This window comes from Clinocottus analis, unplaced genomic scaffold, assembly GCF_023055335.1.
Source record: "Clinocottus analis isolate CAN_PGR_092001 unplaced genomic scaffold, fCliAna1.0.p SCAF_17, whole genome shotgun sequence".
Classification (NCBI taxonomy): Eukaryota; Metazoa; Chordata; class Actinopteri; order Perciformes; family Cottidae; genus Clinocottus; species Clinocottus analis.
The window spans coordinates 3937206-3957601 of NW_027175898.1; the positions used below are offsets into that span (position 1 = coordinate 3937206).

Here is a 20396-nt window from a genome sequence, read left to right on the forward strand (position 1 = left end):
TTCGATGGTGCAGGCAGTGACTTCCTCACCCTGTTCACGTGTACAGTACGGCCCGCACATTCTCTCTGAGTTGCACGAGAAAGATTTTGCATTCCTGCACAAACTCCACTGACTTATCCTTAATAAGCAGATCCTAGTGCTCACCTATTGTTCATATTGTGTGTTACACCAGCCCTGTGGCAGGAGCAAATGGACACCCCCGCTCTGAAGACATGCAAGGTGGAAGAGGACCTGAGACCATGGCCAGGTGAGACACTGCAATGCCCTTTCTTCCTGACTGTTGTACTGTGCCACAGGACGTCTGTGTACCTCTGCTTTTCGGCAACTCTTCCTCAGCCTTTTCTTTGACCTTTTTTCCTCGAGTAAAGCTCAGCTGTCCCCATTTTACGGCAAATCCAATGTGACCTGAGGATCTTTTCTTTCTTGTGTGCGTCGGTGAGAAAGTTGTTTTGACGGGCGGTCCTTAGTTGCTGAGGCGTAATCATCGTGCGTGGCCCAATCAAAGAGCAGCATGGAGGAGTGAGCTCATCTCAAGCAATGACCTTAATTACCAAGTGTGAGCAAACAGGCTTGAAAAACACAGAGCAGATAATTGAGGCTCCGTGGACTGCCAACGTGTTCACACCTTTTTCAAAAGGTACACTTGAAGAACTAACCGAAGACTGTCAAACTGATTTTTCTCCAATCAGACGTTCTGTCAGCCTTTCAAATTAAAACTCAAGAACGCTCAAGAGAAGAGAGGGACTGGCACAATACAGGGTGTGCCATTCGGTGTGACAATTGTGGAGTGTATTTCGTTTGGCTGTAGGGCACTACCACTACACCCCACTACATTCCTACAGCGCCGCCACCCTGCCTTCTTCTTTCTCTCGCACTCCCTCTTTCTTTCATTTGTTTCTTGGCGATTTGGATCATTGCTGTCCGGCAGCCCCCTCCGTCTCCTATCTGTCCTCTACCTGGAAACCACCACACCGCACTAGACTAGTGCTGAGTCATCGGCTCACACTGCGCCGAGGACACACATTCAGGCACACACAGAAAGTATGAAGGATAAAAAATAAAAAAAAACGTTGGGATTTTGGCTCAATGAGCCCAATGAGCTCTTTTCTGCCGTTCAGCAAAAAGAATAACACAACGCCCGAAGCAGAGTACCGAGACATGGGAAGTACATATTTACATGTGTTACTGCTTGCGCGAGGCATTTTCTACCAAGAGTTTCACTGCGGAGCAAGAAACTCTCGACGGCGTGAAAAAATGTGATCGCCCGCGATGGATAGTAAGCGCACGTGTCCGGGGCATAAAGAAAACGTGGTCCAGATGCAAGACAGCGTAATAAATGTTCATGCTACTTGTATTCAAATGCCTTTGTCCTTACAATAACAGTACACACGGGCGAGGTCAGCAAAACACACATCGCGCCAGCGGCTTCACGGGGAAGTATCATATCTCTCATAGAGAATCATTTACGTGACAAACAAAAATATGAATCATGCCACCTTGTTTGTCGACGCATTAGGAAAATCTCAGGTTTCTTTTTTGTAATCACAAACCTCCTTTACCCGCTTGTACTGCATGTCACAAGTCGGCGACATGCAAAACCCTCTGTGCTCGCACGATAAAAGAGCCCAACATGGACGAGGCTTTGGCGCTGTTGACCATGGTGCCACAGTACAGAGGTGATTAACATTTGCATTCGACATGATGCGCCGGCCCCAAAGCCTCGGCGCCTAGATAAACACCTGGAGATCATTTGTGTTCATTTGTGTCTCCTATTATTTGGCTCCTCTTCATCTCTACGGGGCTATTGAGTTGCTTCTCATCGGCACCCTGTTATCAACAATAATTGCTCATCCTCTCGGCATGCGGCGTTCGAAACCTCCCAAACCGGTCGGTATGTCAAAGAGAAGCTCTCCGGTTGGGAGAGGAGCTACCCCCCCGTGCTCCTTCGGCAATCGCGGGCGGATGAAAACATCTCAGTGCACCGCGAGCGTAGCTGGACGGGGGCCTCTCTCGTTTCCCTCCACTTATTTGCCTGAGACACCATTCCCTGGGCGCCGGCCGTCACAGTTTGCATTAAACCTGAGTAAACATTTCACAGGTGAGCGCCTGTATTTGCATCTCCCCATCGCCAGGTCCACCACACATGCGGACGCACGCTCACACACACACACACACACACACACACACACATATAACTCCACGCACTATGACGCACACGGACATGACCGCCTCAAACTTGCCCTTATGTTAACAAACAAAATCAGTTTCTCCCATACGCAAACGAGGCAAAACCTCCGGTCGTATCTGGGTTACACGCTTGACTGTGGACTAGTGGACTTCTTGAGCTGAGCAGAGAGGAGGAGGACGACTCCACCCTCGGTGTTGCAGAATTAAAATAAGTGCGTGGCGCTGTGCGAAGGGAAAGGGACCGCTGGAACACTGTGTTCTCCATAAAAGCCCCGATTCCCAGCTACCCGCTACGTAGACTGGGAACATCACAGACAGCAGACCGTGCCAGCTCGCCCTCTGGGGTCCATCCCTTCTCCTGTCCCTGCAATTTAGCCAACACGTTTCAGATGAGCCTAATGGAGATCATGTGTGGTTTTGGGCCGCGGAGGTTACCGGCAGCTACTACCAGGCTCGGTTAGGAAGACCCTCTCTGCCAAAGACACGCCACCGTTACCACAGCCATAACAGCGAGGCCTGTACTTACACTGGGTGGGGGAGGGTGGGGACGCGGTAAGGTATGCAACATGGTTAAGGAAGAGGAAAAGCAGATTGCGAAACTCTGCTTCTCAATTACAAAAGAGTTTGTTCGTCCCTGCCCTCCAGAGGGAGCTACTGTACTGGAGAGAGCTTGAAGGTGGTAGCGGGGCCCCTGCTGGCGCAGAGCCAGCTGCTTGATACTGCACAAGCCCATTAAGGTGTTGTGATAAGTGTCCAGTCCAGTTTCCCCTGACAGAACACAGGAGTCGATCCTCACCGCAGTTTAGCCAACACGTTTCCACCGGCTCCAATTAAATGGAGATCATGAGCGGGGTGCGCCCGCACGCAGCCAGAGCCATCGAGTCCACACATCCCCCTCCCCGGCTTCAACCTGAAGCCTAAATTTAGCAGAGAGAGAGAGAGGGAGAAATGAAGAGATGGAGAGAGAGAGAGGGAGAGAAAAAAAAGATAGAGAGGGAGGGAGTCCGGTAGGAATTAGTGGGCCGACTCCACTTCACCCGAATCAACAGCAGCTGAAGGCTCGGATTTTCCTCGCGTGAAATCAGATATGGAGCCCGACTCCGGTGCCGGGTAGACTCTGGAAAAAGAAACAGCCCCCCCACCACCACCGAACTCCCTCATCCCAAAAAAGAAGAGGAAATTCAACTGCAGAAGTGTGTTGTTGCAGCAAAAAAAACAAAAAAAAAGAGTATAGCATGGGCCATGGAAATTGCAAAGAAACTGTTTTTTTTTGCAGCTGAAAATGGACCCAGTTCTCCAGACATAGGGAAAAGACATTTCAACAAGGCTGTGGCACGCAAGTTTGGCATTCTCCCCCCTCGGGGCGATGGCGTGCAAGCGCTTGCTTTTTCACAAATACAAGCTCTCTTTTCTCTGCCATCCAAATCCACATTTTACACTTGCAGTCATGTGCACCCATGAATGCCGCACGCGGACAAACAAATGACCATGGACGGAGGTGTGTGTGTGTGTGTGTGTGTGTGTGTGTGTGTGTGTGTGTGTGTGTGTGTGTGTGTGTGAGAGAGAGAGAGAGAGAAAGAGAGAGTGTGGTTACAAGCAGCAGGTGTGGATAGAGGAGTGTGTTCGTGTGTGTGTGTGTGTGTGTGTGTGTGTGTGTGTGTGTGTGTGTGTGTGTGTGTGTGTGTGTGTGTGTGTGTGTGTGTGTGCGGGCATCAGGAGGAACTCCTAGTGCACCGGGTTCAGGGCGTTTAAAGTACAAGTGCAATCAAACCTGGCGTTTGTCCAGGTGAACTCTAAAAATATCCTGAGTGTCATGAGCACAAAGACACAACATTTTATTTGTCACGCAAGACTTAATTATTCACACCACAATGCACTCATAACATTTAAGTACACGATAAGAAACGATAAGCCCTTTTGAGTTACATATATATATATATATATATATATATATATATATATATATATATATATATATATATATATATATATATGTATATATATATAGCAAACATGGGTATCGCACACGACTGCAGAACTGTGAATGGGTTCATATAAGTTAGAGGTGGAGGAACTACGTTTTTGAACAGTCGCGGCTGCAAATCTTTTGAAAAAGCAAACTGCCAAGTCAAAACCCTGGAGCCATTTTTCTTTTTCCCCCTTTGTCAGCTGAGTAAATTAGTAAGTGTGCAGTGAAACTGAAGTCCGACCAGCTGGGTTCACAGCGCTCTGTTACCTGTGAGATTACACTTCGCAGTTAACTCTGACAGCTCTCGGACTGCGATACCCATTAGCTTCCAGGATATTCACAGAGAAACACTCTCTCCTTCTTTGTTTTTTCTCCCTCTTTGTGTCTATTCCTTTGCTTTTTCCCTTTTCCTTGTCTTCCCAACTGTCTTCGATTGCGACCGTCTGCCTCCAACTATGATTTATGAGTTGCACATCAGAGCAACAAGCCATCGGTGTTTATTCAAAACACCCCACAGACCCGACAATGCCTCTTTTCATTGCTCCGGGAGAGACAGAGTAACGTACGTCGCTCTGCGTTTGAAGGGGCGGTTGGAGGGATGTGGCGAGGGGGCCTGTTCATATCAGTCTTGTGCACGGGGCTGTGGGATGATGTGCTGTCAGTGCTTGATGACTGTTATTAAGCAAAAAAATGTCTCAGTTCATTACTTTGAGCAAACATTTCCACGGACAGACGTATCGCAGGAAATCCGAGCTCAGAATTGGGGGTTTGGAGAGATTAGCTCTTCTGGAGATGGGGGGCTTTCTTTGGGGGGGTGAATAATAGAAATAGAAATTGAGAAATCTCTGAGCCCCTTGTTTTATAATCACAGCAGCAGTTTTCACTCACGGCTGAATGTCGGCGGACTCTTCCCAACCTTTTGTTTCTTTCTCTCTGCCTACAGGGACTACAGACCTCTTCAACCAGAGGACCACCTTCCCGTCTCTGTCGCCGCTGACTGACCCCCGCTTCTCAGACCCCCGCATGCAATACCCGGGGGCCTTCCCGTACTCCACCTCCAGCACCGGCATCAGCGGCCTCAGCATGTCCGCCTCCTCTAGATACCAGACCTATCTGCCGCCACCCTACTCAAACAACCAAAGCCATAACTTCCAGTCCAACTCCTACCTGTATTACGGCACGGGCTCCGGATCCTACCAGTTCTCCATGGTGGCGCCGGGGAACACCGGAGGCGAGCGCTCCCCGACCCGCCTGCTGTCCTGCTCGGGGGCCACGGGCGCCGGAGGGACCAACAGCCTGATGAACCCGGGCCTGAACAACCAGAACGAGGGCGTGGAGGCCGACGGCAGCCACAGCAACTCCCCCACTGCCATGAGCGCCTCGGGCCGCTTGGACGAGTCCGTCTGGAGGCCTTACTGACTGACAGACGGCTAGACAATCAGAGGGCGCTGGAGAGGTGAGGGAGGAAGAGTTAAGAGGACGATGAACAAAAAAAACAACAACACACGAACACTGAAAGCCCCCCCCCCCAAAAAAAAGAAGCCAAAAAAATGAATACATAGAAATGCTGCATGTTTGTCTTTTAGTTCCCCGGCACTCGCTTTAAAGACTTTCTCTGTTTTACCAACTCTCTCGAGACTTCCGTGTGTTTTGTACATTTTGAGAAAACTCCTGCACTGCGCTAAAACAGGTACTCTTAGAAAAGTTTTTTTTTTTTTTTTTTTTAAAAAAAGGACTACAAAAGCCAAAGAAGTTCACAAGATGTTCGGCCGAAACTGTAAATAGATGCGAGGGTAAAACCGGAGAAGCCGTAGTAACGCTTCAGGGTCACCCTCCGGAGGGCAAAAGACCAAAGAACAAAAGACAATGGCGGTGTGATCAATCAGTACAGCCGATGAACTGGAAAACCACAGCAGACACTCATCAAACGGACGGTTCACACTGATCCGACCCACTCGCTCCGAGGAGAAGAGCGCTCTGATGTTTCCGATGCCTCCCCGAGTGACTCCGACGTCCTTCGCGAGGCATGGCTGCACTGCTGTAGCGATCGGCCCTTTTGGGCTTTCCCTTCTGTACTCGTTGAATATTGTCGTGAAAACATCTTCAGTTGCACCCAGGGCTGCTTCATGTGCTGGCGCAGTACCTTTGTCGCCTAATTTATTACCCAAAATGGACACATTAGCCTTTGGTGCTACGGGTGTGCAGTGGCTGTTTCCCACACAATAGTTGCCTTTGAGAGAAGAGCCTTTCTGATCCGTCAGGACTCACATGTTTGAGAAATGAATCCTCTGCTGTGTCATCAGCGCGTCGAGCTTCGGCGGGACAATGGCGGATATTTTGAGGAATGTAAAAGACAAACGCAGAGGGGTATTTATTGATCTCTCTTTTCTGCAGGAATAGTTCACTCCTGTTGTGTTTACTCTTTTGCCTTTTCCTTACGTTTCTTGTACGAACCCTTCTCTGAAAAAAAAAGAAGAAAAGTCATCGTCTGGTATTTTTTTAACTGGATGACATCGTTTACTTTTGATATTTATTTGAGCCAAATCTCGAGGAAATGTGCGCATATACCCAAAATCCTTAAGCATTTCTCTCTACCTTTCCTTTATATATATATATATATATATATATATATATATATATATATATATATATATATATATATATATATATATATATAGTACATATGCCTTATTTTGTTGTTGAGTATAAATTTGGAATTTGTGTAATATATTGCTACTAAATTATAAAACAAACCAAAAACCTTTTAATGTAATTATTTTGTCTTCCAATGTAGCTTTGATGCACTAAAAACCTTTATTCCTTATGAACCACGCCCAACAGATTCTGTTCGTGAGATGGTGTATCTAGAGCCGTAATCCTTTAAACGATTTCCTAATTGCCTTCCTGCGCTAAATAAGCCATTCGCTTAATTTTTGCACTATGTTTGAATTTTCATTTCTCTTTTTGAAATTTTTTTTTTTTAATGTATTTACAAATATCTGAAACTCTTCCTAACTAAAATATTCCTTCTCTTGATCTGCTGAACACACTTTAAGTGTCCTTTGAACAAATCCTTCACCAGGTAATTAATGATGATATTAATGACACACACACACACACCCACACGCACACACTCCTGCTCCACAGGTGTGTGTGTGTGTGTGCACATTCCCCCTGTCCGGAGGGCCTTTGGCCTGCAGTTAACCATGTGATCCCTCCATCGCTGGAGGAGGAGGAGGAGTGTGAGGGCATGGGAGGAGGAGGTGGGGTCATAGTGGTATCTTCTTACCAGCACCAGGGGCAGTTATGCAAAAAAAGAAAAATACTTCCCTTGTTGTGCACAGGTCCCTTTGTTCTGTAAAATCAGTGAGCGCTTTGAAGCCTTTATGGCCCTGATTCTCTCATTTTTAGTCTAATTTAATGATCAGCGGTGCCAGAGGCTCACAGCTCTGCCAATAATTCATACGCCTGCACAGACCCTCGAGGGTATGAGCTGTGTGAAGGCATTCGCAGCAGCTATCAGGTGTCTAATATCTCCGAGAAAACCGCTTCCACAAGAGGGAAGTGTCCATGACTTGGAAAGATTGAGTTGCTACAAAAGTGAAATTTAATTGTAAAGTGAATGATGATCCAAAGAGGCTTGTATTTGCAGCTCAGGTTAAAAAAAAAAAACTAAAAAAAAAAGATCTCAAATAAAGACCCTTTGCCTTAATTCTCTTTTTCTTATTAAAAAAAACCAGTAACAAAGTCTCATTCCTGTCTCCCGATGATTTAGAGGAACAGCATGTCTCCCTGCTCTCCCCTCTGGAGTCTCTATACAGAGGACCTTTCTTTATTACGGGCAACACTCATGCAGCTAGAGAAACCACTCGTGGACTTTGTGATACGTGTGTGGTTCCTTAAAAAGTCAAACCAAAGATATTCACAACTGCCTGTAATACTGTCAGGAGGATGGGAAAGAGGTTTGGCAAACGGCGTCTTGATTGATCCCCAATGTCATTCTTTATGCAAAGCTAGGACGCCAAAATGTGCGAGAGTTGTATTTCATTGTTATTGGATTAAAGAGCACAATGTTACGGTTGTTTTTTTTTTCTGTATTGTTTTCTTTTTACTAGATGCCCCTTTTCCTTTTCATATACCAACATGTTAATTCATCTTGCTCCTTTCTGTTCTCTTGAAGCTCAAAGCATGTACATCTGAAACTGATATGTTAATTTAAGAATCTCATCTATGTATGTATTGGCATCGTTTATGCTTCCATATCGAGTGCTTGTAAAGTTTGCGGATAATGTAGTTTTTAATCATTTTAATTAAAAAACATGTGTCTCACTTTTGTCTTCCCAGCTGCTGTTTATGAATAAGTGACTGAAAAAAAATATCTTTGTTCAAAGGAACTCCAGGAGAGAGCTGTGACAACACATCATGTTTCTCTCCTCTTTTAAAAGACGCCCTCTTGAGAAAAATCACACCCACATTAGATTCAGCTTCAGCATTTATGGCCACATTCTTCAACGTTATTCGCTTTACTATAAAAACTATTGCGTACCATAACAGTTCTCTCATTTCTGCACTCGGTGCTCCAAAGTCTGGATGGCGAGCTCTCCAAATGGTTTCACAGGGGCGGAGGTGTCGAGAGGGAAAACCTTAAACATGGCCGCTCGGTAACGTGTCATTCATCTGCAGAAGCCCAGACACCTTCCCGTCAGCTGACAGCCGAGCAGAAGCAAAGAAAAGAAAACACCGTAAACACTCGTGGGAGCCAATGTCATGCCAGCTCATTCTGATCCAACAAGTTCTTCCTGCGTCTTCAGCCTCGTAGCGTACATGCCGTTCATTGGCAGCTCATCAACACCTTCTTTAATAATCTTTAATATCAATGAACAAGACTCTCAAGACTCTGACAATTACCCAGACATCTCAGGGGGTTGAAAACGCCTGGGCTGTCAACGCGGTGGTACCCAGAGCATAAATAAAGCGGCGCTCAGGAATCCAACACTGGAATGGCAGCCTCCGTGTTAGCGCACGTCGGCGAGTTGTCACTTGTTTGAAACAATACAGGGACGTCTGGAATGCCGGCCGTCTCTTTTAACCAGATATGACTGCCGCTGGTAATTTATGCGGCGCTGATGGCATCTGTTTGGACCATTCGAGGGCGAGCCACAAGGTTTAACACTTGAGATGCTACCTTGTGCGGTGGTCTGATTTCAGATGTCTCATGTGGTTAACCTGCAATACAATACCCACAATCCCTCCCTCTTAAACTAATGCCACCTGTCGATGGGACCATGAAAGGGCTTTCGCTTCTAAACGCTTTGTTTTTCCTTCTTCAAATTAGTCGCTCTTTTATTCTCCCTCTTTATACTCTCCTGTAGAGCATCTACCCTCCTTCCTCGTCCCTTTCATCCCCTCTTCTCATTCAACCTATCCCTCCTTGCTTTCTTTCGTTCTGTATGGCTTCGGCTGTGTCTGCTCCGGGCCTTGTATGGGGGCAGTGTTGGCAGGACAACAAAGCCTCGGGACGCACACACGCAGCCTTGATACACACTGTATTCAATTAACTCTGCACACTCAAAGCATTTCCACTCACGCACAAGACACTCACACACACACACACACACACACACACACACACACACAATCCCCTGCTGACAGATCTCACACCAGCCTCCACCCAGACAGCCCGAGCTCCACTTCACAGTGCGAGCGTACGACAGATCTGCACCAGCTTAAACATCCCCAACTATTTCCTCCAGGTCTCATCACAAGAGTCGCTCTCCCCGCCGATCCCCCACCGCTCAGGAAGCACAAAGAGAAGATGATAAGCTTTCAATTAGGCCCGGCTCAGGGGAATTTTCCAGCTGTCTTCGCACACTCTGTGAGACCCGAGCCTCCCGTCCACATGTGGGGAGCAGAGGAGCCCTCATCTGGCTCCGTCTTTGTCATGGACGTGCATTTTTTTTCTCTTCTTCTTTTCCATCTTCTCTCTGTTCCCCGCTATGCCGTTCTTCTTCCGAAAACTGTAACTCTACAGGAAAGAGGGGAAGCGCCTGCCTGGACGAGGCTGCTTGTCTGGATGTAATTGTCGTCAAAGGCATGATGAATTGGTTTATGAGACGACCGAGAAAATTGCTTTTTAAGTTAGATGAAACGTAAAGAGAACTGGGGGCATGATTGTGAACGTCACAGGAACGGGAAACTAAAACAATGAGAGTCATTGAGGGGGGAAAAATGATTTGGCAAGTCAATCATGAGTTCTGGTGAACAGCACAGTGTCTTTGGTTTTTCCTGCAAGAAAAATCGAGCCTCGTCCCTGCAGCCACTTTATTTTCAATTAATCAGAAAGATCATAGATTAAAGCCCTATTTTAAATTTCAAATGAGAGACAGACAAGAAGAGATGCAGGAGGCCGGAAAAAAAAAGAAACGGACAGAGAGGGAGTGTTTTGGAAAGAGCACAGAATAGTTAAAACCCTCTCATTTCTCATGAGCACAGTATCCCGTGTCGCTTTCTGCGGTACCTGCATACGAAACCCATTAGGGCCTCTGCAGCCGCTGACCTCTCCTCCCCCCTAACCCGTGAGAAGGAGCGGGCTCGAACCGGCTCGGTTTGGGTGCCTGGTACACGACCAGAAGTCTATTTTCCAACCGGACTGGTGGTGGGAACAGAGGCTGCCGTCCAAAATCAGGGTTCCCACAGTTTGACCGAGAAACGCAGGGGCCAGAGGGGGCTAAGAAACCGCCAGAGCTGTGATGCAACCGTTCTCACACTGACGACGAGCGCTGCCTCGCCGACGGGGAGCGGCATGCGGAGGGAGAGGGGACGAAATAGGAAAGAGAAAGAGGGTTCTCCTCCTTCAGACGGGATCCCAGCGAAGGTAGTTTCTCATCCGCGCGTTGGTCTACAGAGACCAGCTCTGTGTTGCGATGCAGCGGGCGGCTCCAAGTTCCCACAGTGGAGCACCTCTCCGCGGGGGCGGGGCTCCGTTCCCGCTCCAGACCCAGAGGATCGCCGAAAAGCTTTCAAGAGGCGCTTGCAGAAACAGTCTCGCTATCGGGTCGCTCGAGAGCAAATGTGAGGTCACCATCGCGTGTGAGACGGAGATCGTTCAATTATCCGAAAAATGGCAAACACAGAGTTACTGTAGGAAGCACGACTAAAAGAGCTGAAACTAGGAGTCGATTAATTGATGATTCGTCGATCGACAGAAAATGTGTCGGTATAAAATATAAGAAAGAAACATAAATTAATACAAATACATATATATATGTATATATATATATATATATATATATATATATATATATATATATATATATATATATATATACATACGCAAGATGTTTATACTTATTTCCAATGTACCTTTACCTTTTTTCAATAAATGTATATCTGTTAGCATCTATTGGGACATTTTTTTCTTCTTCCTTTCATCCCACTACTTTTTAAAGTTATTTTAGTCAAGCTTTTCATTGGACAATGTTTCTCGTAATTATGACGATGCAGCGGCGATTCGAAGAATTTCACAAGTGCCCTATTGACAAGGTGGCGGTGATACAAAGAAGGCGGCGAAAAGTTTGGAGAAGTGGAGGCGTACGCTCTGAACAATCTTCCGCTGAACTGAATCATCCGTCCCCACTCGTCGCGTCAACCGGAAACCAAAACATGTAAACCAGTCGAAACCCGAAGAAGGCCTCGATACATTTATACGCAGAAACCCAACAGACCACAGCATGGTGGACCTGCGGCCCAGACCATGGTTAGAGGGTAATCTGGCGACGACCACGGCAGCTAGCTTTAATTTAGATGCCCCGACGGCTTGTTGTTGCATAATGACCACAGCTTGCTGTGTCTAACCAATCTGGCCTTAATGTGATTACTGCGTTAGGGAAAGAGAGAACATTTGATATTTGAGGATAATAGATTGTATTGTTTTAGGAATCTTCTCTGGCTTAAATGATGAAATGACACGCTTTTCAAAGTCTGATTTAGTCATTGCTTTTGCACCAGTGAACTCCAATAAGTTTTTTTTTACGAGAGGGCAGCTTCCCAACCATGCTCGTTGTTTCCCATACAGATTCATGAGAATTGACAAAATCTTTTTCTTCTATTTTTTTTCTTCCCCCCCCCCCCCCCCCCCCTGTCCTCTTTTTCTCACAGAGAACATCTGCATAACGATCAGTACATGCAAACACTGCTTCCTCCATAAAACAGGAAATTAACACACACACACACACACACACAAGAGAGAGAGAGCGCATAAACACCACACACTGTAGCTCTCTGCCAGGCTCCCCCCGACTCGATGGGGTCCTGAGTCGAGGGGGGCGGAGCGCGGCGGCGAGAAGGGGAACCAGAGATCCCTGTGGACCAGGTCTCTGTTCACTTCCTGCTCATGCAGGGGAACACGCAAAATAGGCGGTTCACATACACACTTTCTATCTTTCTCTCTGCCTTCCTTTTTCTTTTTTTTTTAAATCCATGTACGCAAGCGGTGAGTAAAATGAGGATGATTGCTCAAGTCTGTTTTGGATCACGTGGGAACTCAAACAGCCACGAAAAGCTCGCCACGTCCTCTCCGCTCTCGTTCCCACTATCCTATTTTGAAGGCGGCAAAGTCGGACAGATACATGGCTTCAACTGTTTGTCCCCGAGTTCTGTATCTGTCCGACTGGCCGCCATCGAGATGACGAATAAGCTTTCACCAGTTCAGGCTCGTGTCGGCTGTAAAGAAACCAGTAAATCAAAACCCCCGCACCACAAACCGACACCCTCCTCTGACCTGGAAACTGTTAGAACGACAGCATCAACAACATTCCTCGAGCCTTTCAAGTGTCACTCATGAGGCGTGTAGGTCCTCACTCTTCTTTTGCCGTGAGTCACTTTCATAGCTGTTGTTATTTTGGTACTTTGAACTTAAACATTGGCATCGGCATCAAGTCGGAATAAATCAATCTCTAGCTGACACCCAATAAACTGTCAGCTTGTCATGGTTCGACAGGTGAGGTGATTAATAGCCGTTGCCTTTGTGTTCACGTCTCCAGTCTGCAACGGTGTGTCTGCGTGTGTGTAGGTGTAAGTCTGTGACAGTGTCAAACCGCTGCATACGCAGGCCCACAGGCAGTTCCCATGATTCCAGCGTAGCGTTGTGTAGTTCCTCAGGGGACACCTCCCACTCACTGGTTTGTTTTCATCCTTCACGGGAGCTCATCTTACACGCTTGACATTGTGTGCGTGTGAAGTAAACAGTTGTGTGTGTGTGTGTGTGTGTGTGTGTGTGTGTTTCTTTCTTCCGTCTCTGTGCATGCACCTGCATGGACAAAGGCATATCATCAGGTATGAGTGTGTGTGTGTGTGTGTGTGTGTGTGTGTGTGTGTGTGTGTGTGTGTGTGTGAGAGTTTACACGCATCCATGCAGCGAAATGTCTCATGTGTGTTGATCTGCAGACACCAGACACCTCGAGTTCTCCTCCTTTTGTTTCTGCCCATGAGGCACAGGAGGAAGATGAAGGAAGAGAAGTGTCTTTTGAGTGTCTGGAGACGTCGTTTGGGGAGCATTCATATTTAGGAATAATTGCCTTTAAGTGCTGAAATACAACAAGCCAAATGGCCCGTGGAACAAAGAGGGCTTGTGGGGTGGATGGAAAATGAAACATTTACATCCAGGGCCGGGTAATGAGGGGTTTTCCTGAGAGATGACAGCGAGGAGGAGGATCAGAGAGAGAGAGGTAAAGCAAAGAGAATACATCAGATCAAGCGGGAGGAGGAGGGAGAGGGGGGGGGGCAACTACAAGCTTTTTGGCTATAAAAATGGCCCCCAGACTGTGACACACTCTGGCCAAAGGATCATGCGCATGCATACGAAAACCCCGATCCAGACTCCAGTTTAAAGCCTGCAGGTGTTTGTGCCTCCTGAGAGGCCTCATACTGAACCGCAGCAGGGTCTGCAGCAGCAGAGCGAGCCAAGGAGGATTTGGTCTTGGCGCATTCAGCCACATTATGATGAGCGGCCCGCTCGCAGCGGGGCACGGCAGACCTGAAGATAAACACTGTCGGCCCTTAAAAACCATCCATCAAACAGGTCCACCAGAGAAGCAGAACCCATCAATCTCACTCACGGAGACGGACACAGAAACAGATTGTTGAGGACGCTGAAAGGAGTTATGGAGTTTTTTGGAATCCGTTTCGTTGGTAATGTGCATGACTGCCCCTAGGTGCGTTATCTAGATAAAGAAGGAAACCATTGCTTATTCACCAAATCAAACGGTCTATTTCTTCTTGCGTTTTTACAGAAGTGACATTCTGCTCCACCGTCACTCTGTGCTTTGCCGAAGAGCGGCCCTGCAGTTTACTTTTGGTGGTTTTCGGAAAATGCCCCCACTATTCCGGCTCTGCTCCAATTTTCTTTAAATACGACCGTAATTGGTTTGATTTCCTACCTCCGGCCTGGCGGGGAAGGGGGGCAGGGGATAACGAGCAGCGGTGGGAGCGAGAGAGGGCCAGGCGAAGGGGACCGAGCCCACAGCAGGCGATCTGCATGCTTGGGTGGTAATACAGTTTGGACGGCAGTGCCAGAACTACTACTCCCCCGTTTTAAAGGCTGTTTATGGGCAGACCCTGGAAGCCCATCAGTGGAAACCGACATAAATCAGCACAGAAAAGCTCAAGAGCACAGCCAACCTAACAATATTCACGAAATGAAGCCTCTAATACCTGAATGTGTCTGAGTCATGAGTATAAATACATCATAACTCTTACCCCCCCCCCCTTCCTGCCCCTTGTTTCTCCTTTTGTCTCACACGCATCCATCACACCGTCTGCCAACCGATCTTGCGACATTATCACAAAGGCATTCCAGCCTACAAATCAAAACCAGTCTCCTTTCTTTGTGATGTCTCTCACGGCCAGGCAGGCCGACACAGAGGAGTGTGAGTGTGCCGCTCATCAGGCAGGCGTGAGTAATCAAGAAGGAAACAAGACGTAGCGTCTGCGAGAGGCCGAGCGGGGCCCTACTGATCCGCAGCCAGCGCATTGTTCTGGCCCTCGATTGTTTCCTGCTCGGTTGGCGGACCTGAGAGCAGCCAGCCAACAAGAAGGCCAGTGGAGCTCTGTCCTGGTCTTGGAGCCGCTCTGAGATATTCCTCAGGTGGCGCCGATGGTCTGACCTGTGAGATCCCTGCTCACACATGCACGGCTGAAAAGGATAAAACACACCGATTAAAGGGAGGGGGCGTTCAGTGTCATTGCACAGCGTCAAAGTGGATCGAGGCGACCAAGAGGCGACTGAGATTGAAACTTGCAGATGTTTGGGGGGAAACTGGATCCGCACATTGAAAAGTCTCAGTCTGGGGTAGAAGAGGTGTTGATTTTTACTGTAGCCAGAGGCAACGTGGAGCGGACCTGTTATGGTGAGTCGCGGGCCAAACACAGCTTGTTAATATAGGATGGGGGAGACAGTAGAGGAGTTTGTCTTCTTTATGATGGCTGGAAATAAAAACAGACACACGTCCAACCAAAGCAAGATTCTGGGGTATGCGGGCAGCAGAGACGGACCCAGGAGGCTGCCGTACAGCGCCGGTGCCGAGAGAACACACAGGAGCCCTTCCAAAGAAATGGCACACGTGCGCGCACACACACACACACACACACACACACACACACACCGAGACGACTTCCCGGCAAAACGCGACAGTCATCTCGACGGAAAAATGGCGTCAGCGGCGCATTAAAGGCCCCGGACTTTGAGGGATTGCAGGGACGCAGTAAAGACAGGCGGGCCAGGGGGAGACACACCACACGATATCCAGAGAGCAGAGGAGCCACAAACGCACACGGGCCGGGGGAGCAGAACCAAGGTAATGGGATCCGGGCGTGAGTGTACATGCGCATGTATTTGAGCCTATCTGGGCGTGTGTGTAGCGGCCGTGATCATATTAGATATGCGCGGGCTCTCTGCGTATCAAAAATGGCAGCCAACCATCAAAGCCAAACCTACCCAATAATTACAGGGAGTGGAAAACAGTGAAGGCCTCAGCGCCGTTCTCTGCAAAAGAGGGACCTCGCTGCTAATAAACAACTTTTATAAAAACAAGATGGCTTTAGGAACAGAACAGAAAACAGCTCAACCCCCCCTCGCCCCCTCCAAAAAATACTAAAAACAACAGACTCCAGTCTTGAGGTTGATCAAGCTTTCATGCCGGTTTAGGCCTGCGGTTCTGTTGCCACACAACACCAAACGACACACTTTCTCTCCGAGCCCCTTTCCCAGTATCGAGCCATGGGTCTCTCCTCGTTAAGTGAACCGTACGAACGCTCACAACTCCTGGCACTTCCTCACATGTCTGTCAGAGTGAGCCGGGACTTTTACTGCGCACAAGCCCGCGGCTTTTTACAGGGTGAGTGAGCCACGGCTTTCACTGCTCAATCGAAAAACAAATTCCCAAAAGACTAAAAGCTAATCCGGCTCGGGGCTTATAGCAAAGAATAGCGAAGCCAAGGAAACGCTGGAGAGGACGCCAGTAAACCAGCCCTTTTGGCCTCGTGATCTCGACTTGTGCGTTCCTGATGAGCTGACAGGCTGGAGAGGTAACACGGACTGTCTTATTAATGCTTAAAGCATTCTGACAGAGCCTTTTGTTTCTTACTTAAACCACGCCGCCTGCCACGACCTAATGGAAGTCTAAAAGCCATTAGGCCTGAGCTTAGCCAACACAAACCATGCACCCAGACTACGAAGGAGCAGCTAAGGGCAATCAATATACTGCATCTCCCCTCCTCCTCCTCCTCCTCCTCCTCCTCCTTTCTTCCTCTAGTGTTAAAGTGAAATGTCACAGCATCCTCCACGGCTGCTGGCGAGTAAAGGAGACACTTTGGTTTAGATCAGAGAGTAACCAGCACCTGCAGCGTGGGCGCGTGTACGTCCATTAACGTCAGCAAGAGGCCTCCCAGCCCACTGCTTTCCACCAAACTCTGCGTCCGTCGTCTGGGCGGTGCACTCCAAGCTGCCTCTGAAAACTGTTTTCAGACATCGCCGACGGGACAAAAAGCCCCGGAATCAAATCAGAGAGAAGCGTTACTGTCAGCGCGGGTCACGTGAGCATATAGTCTGCTGTCGTTTCGCCATGGCGACACGGCAGGGAGGAGCCAGTCGGGGCGTTTCTCTTTAACGAGCCTGGCCTCGGTGCAGCGGCTGGCATGAAAAGAAAGCCAGCGAGCTGGAGACGGATGGCAGAACCCAAAAAACTTCAAAGACCTCCTCTCTTTCCCTCTAGATGTGCTGCATAGCTCTGAAAGGGAACCTGCTAGTTCACTTTAGCACAAAGACAGGCACACACACACACAGACACACACACACAGACACACACACACACACACACACCTGGGATTATCAGCCCAACCAACAGACATTTCCTGACAGATATAGTCGCCGTAGGCTTTGACACACAATAACAGAACATAAACTGAGACGTAAGTCTTCCTCTATGTACAGCTAAGGTGTGTGTGCGTGTGTGTGTGTATGTGTGTGTGTGTGTGTGTGTGCGTGTAGGGGGGTGTGTGTAGCTGCTGACGGTACAAAGTCTTTTATGTCTGATATTTTTTTTCCAGCGCAGACTAAATATAACAGACCACTATTGTAGTCGTATAAAGAGACTAAACAAACCCGACAAAAGCCCCTGGAGGCATGAAATACCTGATGTCACACAGTATCTTTAAAGAACACAGCTGACGAGGGCTCATAGTTGCCCTTTTTGGTCTTTAAAACCACTTACTATAAGACACACACACACACACACACACACACACACACACACACACACACACACACATACCAAGTAAAACCTCCCTCATGCTTCCTGTGAAAAAGTGCTGAGCGTGTAAAGGAGATAAGAACCAAACCCCCGGGAGGATAGTCCCCGGGTTCAGAGTGCCCCCTCTTCTGGCTCACTGTGGCATGAGCACCCTCTAGTGGCAGGTGTGGTGAGAGGCACTTCTCCTTCTTGACGCCTCGCGTCCTTGAAGCCTCGGTGCGCCTCTTTACCAGCCGGCAGCCGCAGCAAACCGCAGCGCTGCCACAGAAGAGTGCGACTGCAGGGCCCAGATGGGGCGAGTGGCACGCAGGGGAAAGGGGGCGAGACAGCTTTTTGTGGGCCGCCCAGGGGGGCGAGGGAGAGGGGATGGGTACCACCACAGTCCCCTATCTCCTCACCACAGTAGCCGCCGAGCCCCGGAGAGCGAAAGCCACCCCACCACATTTTTAATGACGGCTAAAATAAACAATGTGAGCTCACACCAAAACCCACCCTGACTGGTTGACTGCAGGCACTGGAGCGGGGCAGATAAGCCAGGGCTGTTATTTGGTGGTCTGGGAGTCAGTTGGGGTGGATTGATGCCGCAATGGACGCCTCTATGAACTCCACTTGTACGGCAACATTGGAGACTTTTCACACATTGCCAGACTTACCTGTTGATGGCACCTGGCTGTGCAGGTCGTGTAGTTTCGGTTTCCTTTGCCAAGAGGCTTTCTTGAGATATGCATCTGTCTGCCCTGACACAAAAGCAGGGGAGAGGAATTGTAAACATGCTGCTCAAAGAAAAACTACGTTCCCACATGTAACATCCCAGCAGCAGTGGAAGTGTGTTTACTTAAGCACTGCATTTAGGTGTTGTGCTTTAGTAGAGTGCAATGTAATGCACTGTGATACATCAAAGTGCCCCAAAGTACTACCAGTCAAAATGAGCTCGACTCGGATCAACAATAACATCCTACTAACGCACAATAGCATCAGTAAGAACAAACCAATAATAACAGTCTCAGGGGTCATTTTCTGCATTATAACTTTTTTTTTTTTTTTTTAACAATTTGTGTACATTTTGCTGATACAAAAAGGGGCTTTAACATTTAAAATGTAGGAATATTACTTATGATTCATGGTGTTTTGCTACTAAATTTAAGTAAAATATGACGACTTTCTCCACCACTGCTGTTTACAGCTCTTTGGTCGATCCACAGCAACAAGGGACCCTGCTCATGTAAAGATATGCTAGCTGTTATTAATTTTTAACCTGTCACCTGCGTTGCATTGACGTTAACCGGAGAAAACATACTTTTCAATCATTTGAGTTACCTCCACCTTTTAAATACATAGTTTTTAATAACACATAAAGCATTTATTCTGGCCTTGAAACCGTAAAAAGTGCAAAATTGTTGAGCTCCACATCATTTGAACCCAGTTTGAAACACAGACAATATATAAGAGTATTCTCAAGTTTTATTATTTTCTTCCAGTGTGCCACTCTGCATCGCTTTTAGCATATTGATGTGTTCTTCAGGGCTATATATATATATATATATATATATATATATATATATATATATATATATATATGTGTGTGTGTGTGTGTGTAAATATGTGGAATATATAGGCCCATGTGTGCGTAACAGTATGTCTACCAGACTAAAAAACCCTTGTGTTGCTGCCAAAAAGAAATCCGTCCAACAGGATGACGGGTCAATGACAGCTTGTACTACCACTTTAAGACGTTTGGCAAGAAAAAAAACACCTTGGCTAACGAGTCACAGACGACGAGGATTTTGAGTTGCGCGCGAATGCCAACATGTTTTCTGAGGAAAAGGCCGAGCAGATAATAGGCAGGAAGTTATTAGTGTGTGTGTGTGTGTGCGTGTGTGTGTGCGTGTATGCGTGTGCGTGTGTGTGTGTGTGTGCGTGCGGTGAAGTTCACCGCGAGCCAACAAACACAGTGTGGTTGGTGCCAGACCTGCGGCCGGAGCTGCCTGGCTCTGATTGGCTCATTAGCTGACGTGGCCGGTGATTCACACTCTCGTGGACACACCCAAGCTATTTCTTTTTTTTCCTTTTTTATATTAACGAGCTACCGTGGCGAGCAGCCATGAATGCAATTAGAGGGGTGTCATATCAATTCTTTTTGAATTTTTAGAGCCGCTTTCTCACCAGAAAACGTCATGATGTGATACTAATAACATTAATTACGGCTGGTTCCATTTCAGTGGGCCAGTTTCCTTCCCGCCGCTGAGCCGGCATGCGAAGGCCTACTCGACAAAAAACTCTTGAGAAACACCTGAGTGGAGTGCGGCCTTATTCGTGTCAGCGGTTCATTTCCAAGTCACACAAGTGCACTGTTTGACACTGTGTTTGCTACAAACTCTTCTAATAGGCCTCAAAGCGTGGCGTGAAGCACGCGCTTGGCTTCTGGCTGCTTGGCA

At 47.7% G+C, this 20396-nt stretch overlaps 1 protein-coding gene across 1 annotated transcript in view; it reads left to right on the plus strand.

Moving 5' to 3' along the window:
* Positions 1-6738, plus strand: part of runx3 (RUNX family transcription factor 3) — a 28815-nt gene extending 22077 nt beyond the window's left edge. The window contains exons 5-6 of the mRNA XM_068580914.1: positions 173-247; positions 5100-6738. Coding sequence (XP_068437015.1) covers positions 173-247; positions 5100-5575 — 551 coding nt within the window. The 3' untranslated portion in view covers positions 5576-6738. The remainder of the gene's footprint in view (positions 1-172; positions 248-5099) is intronic.
* The last annotated feature ends 13658 nt before the right edge of the window (positions 6739-20396 follow it).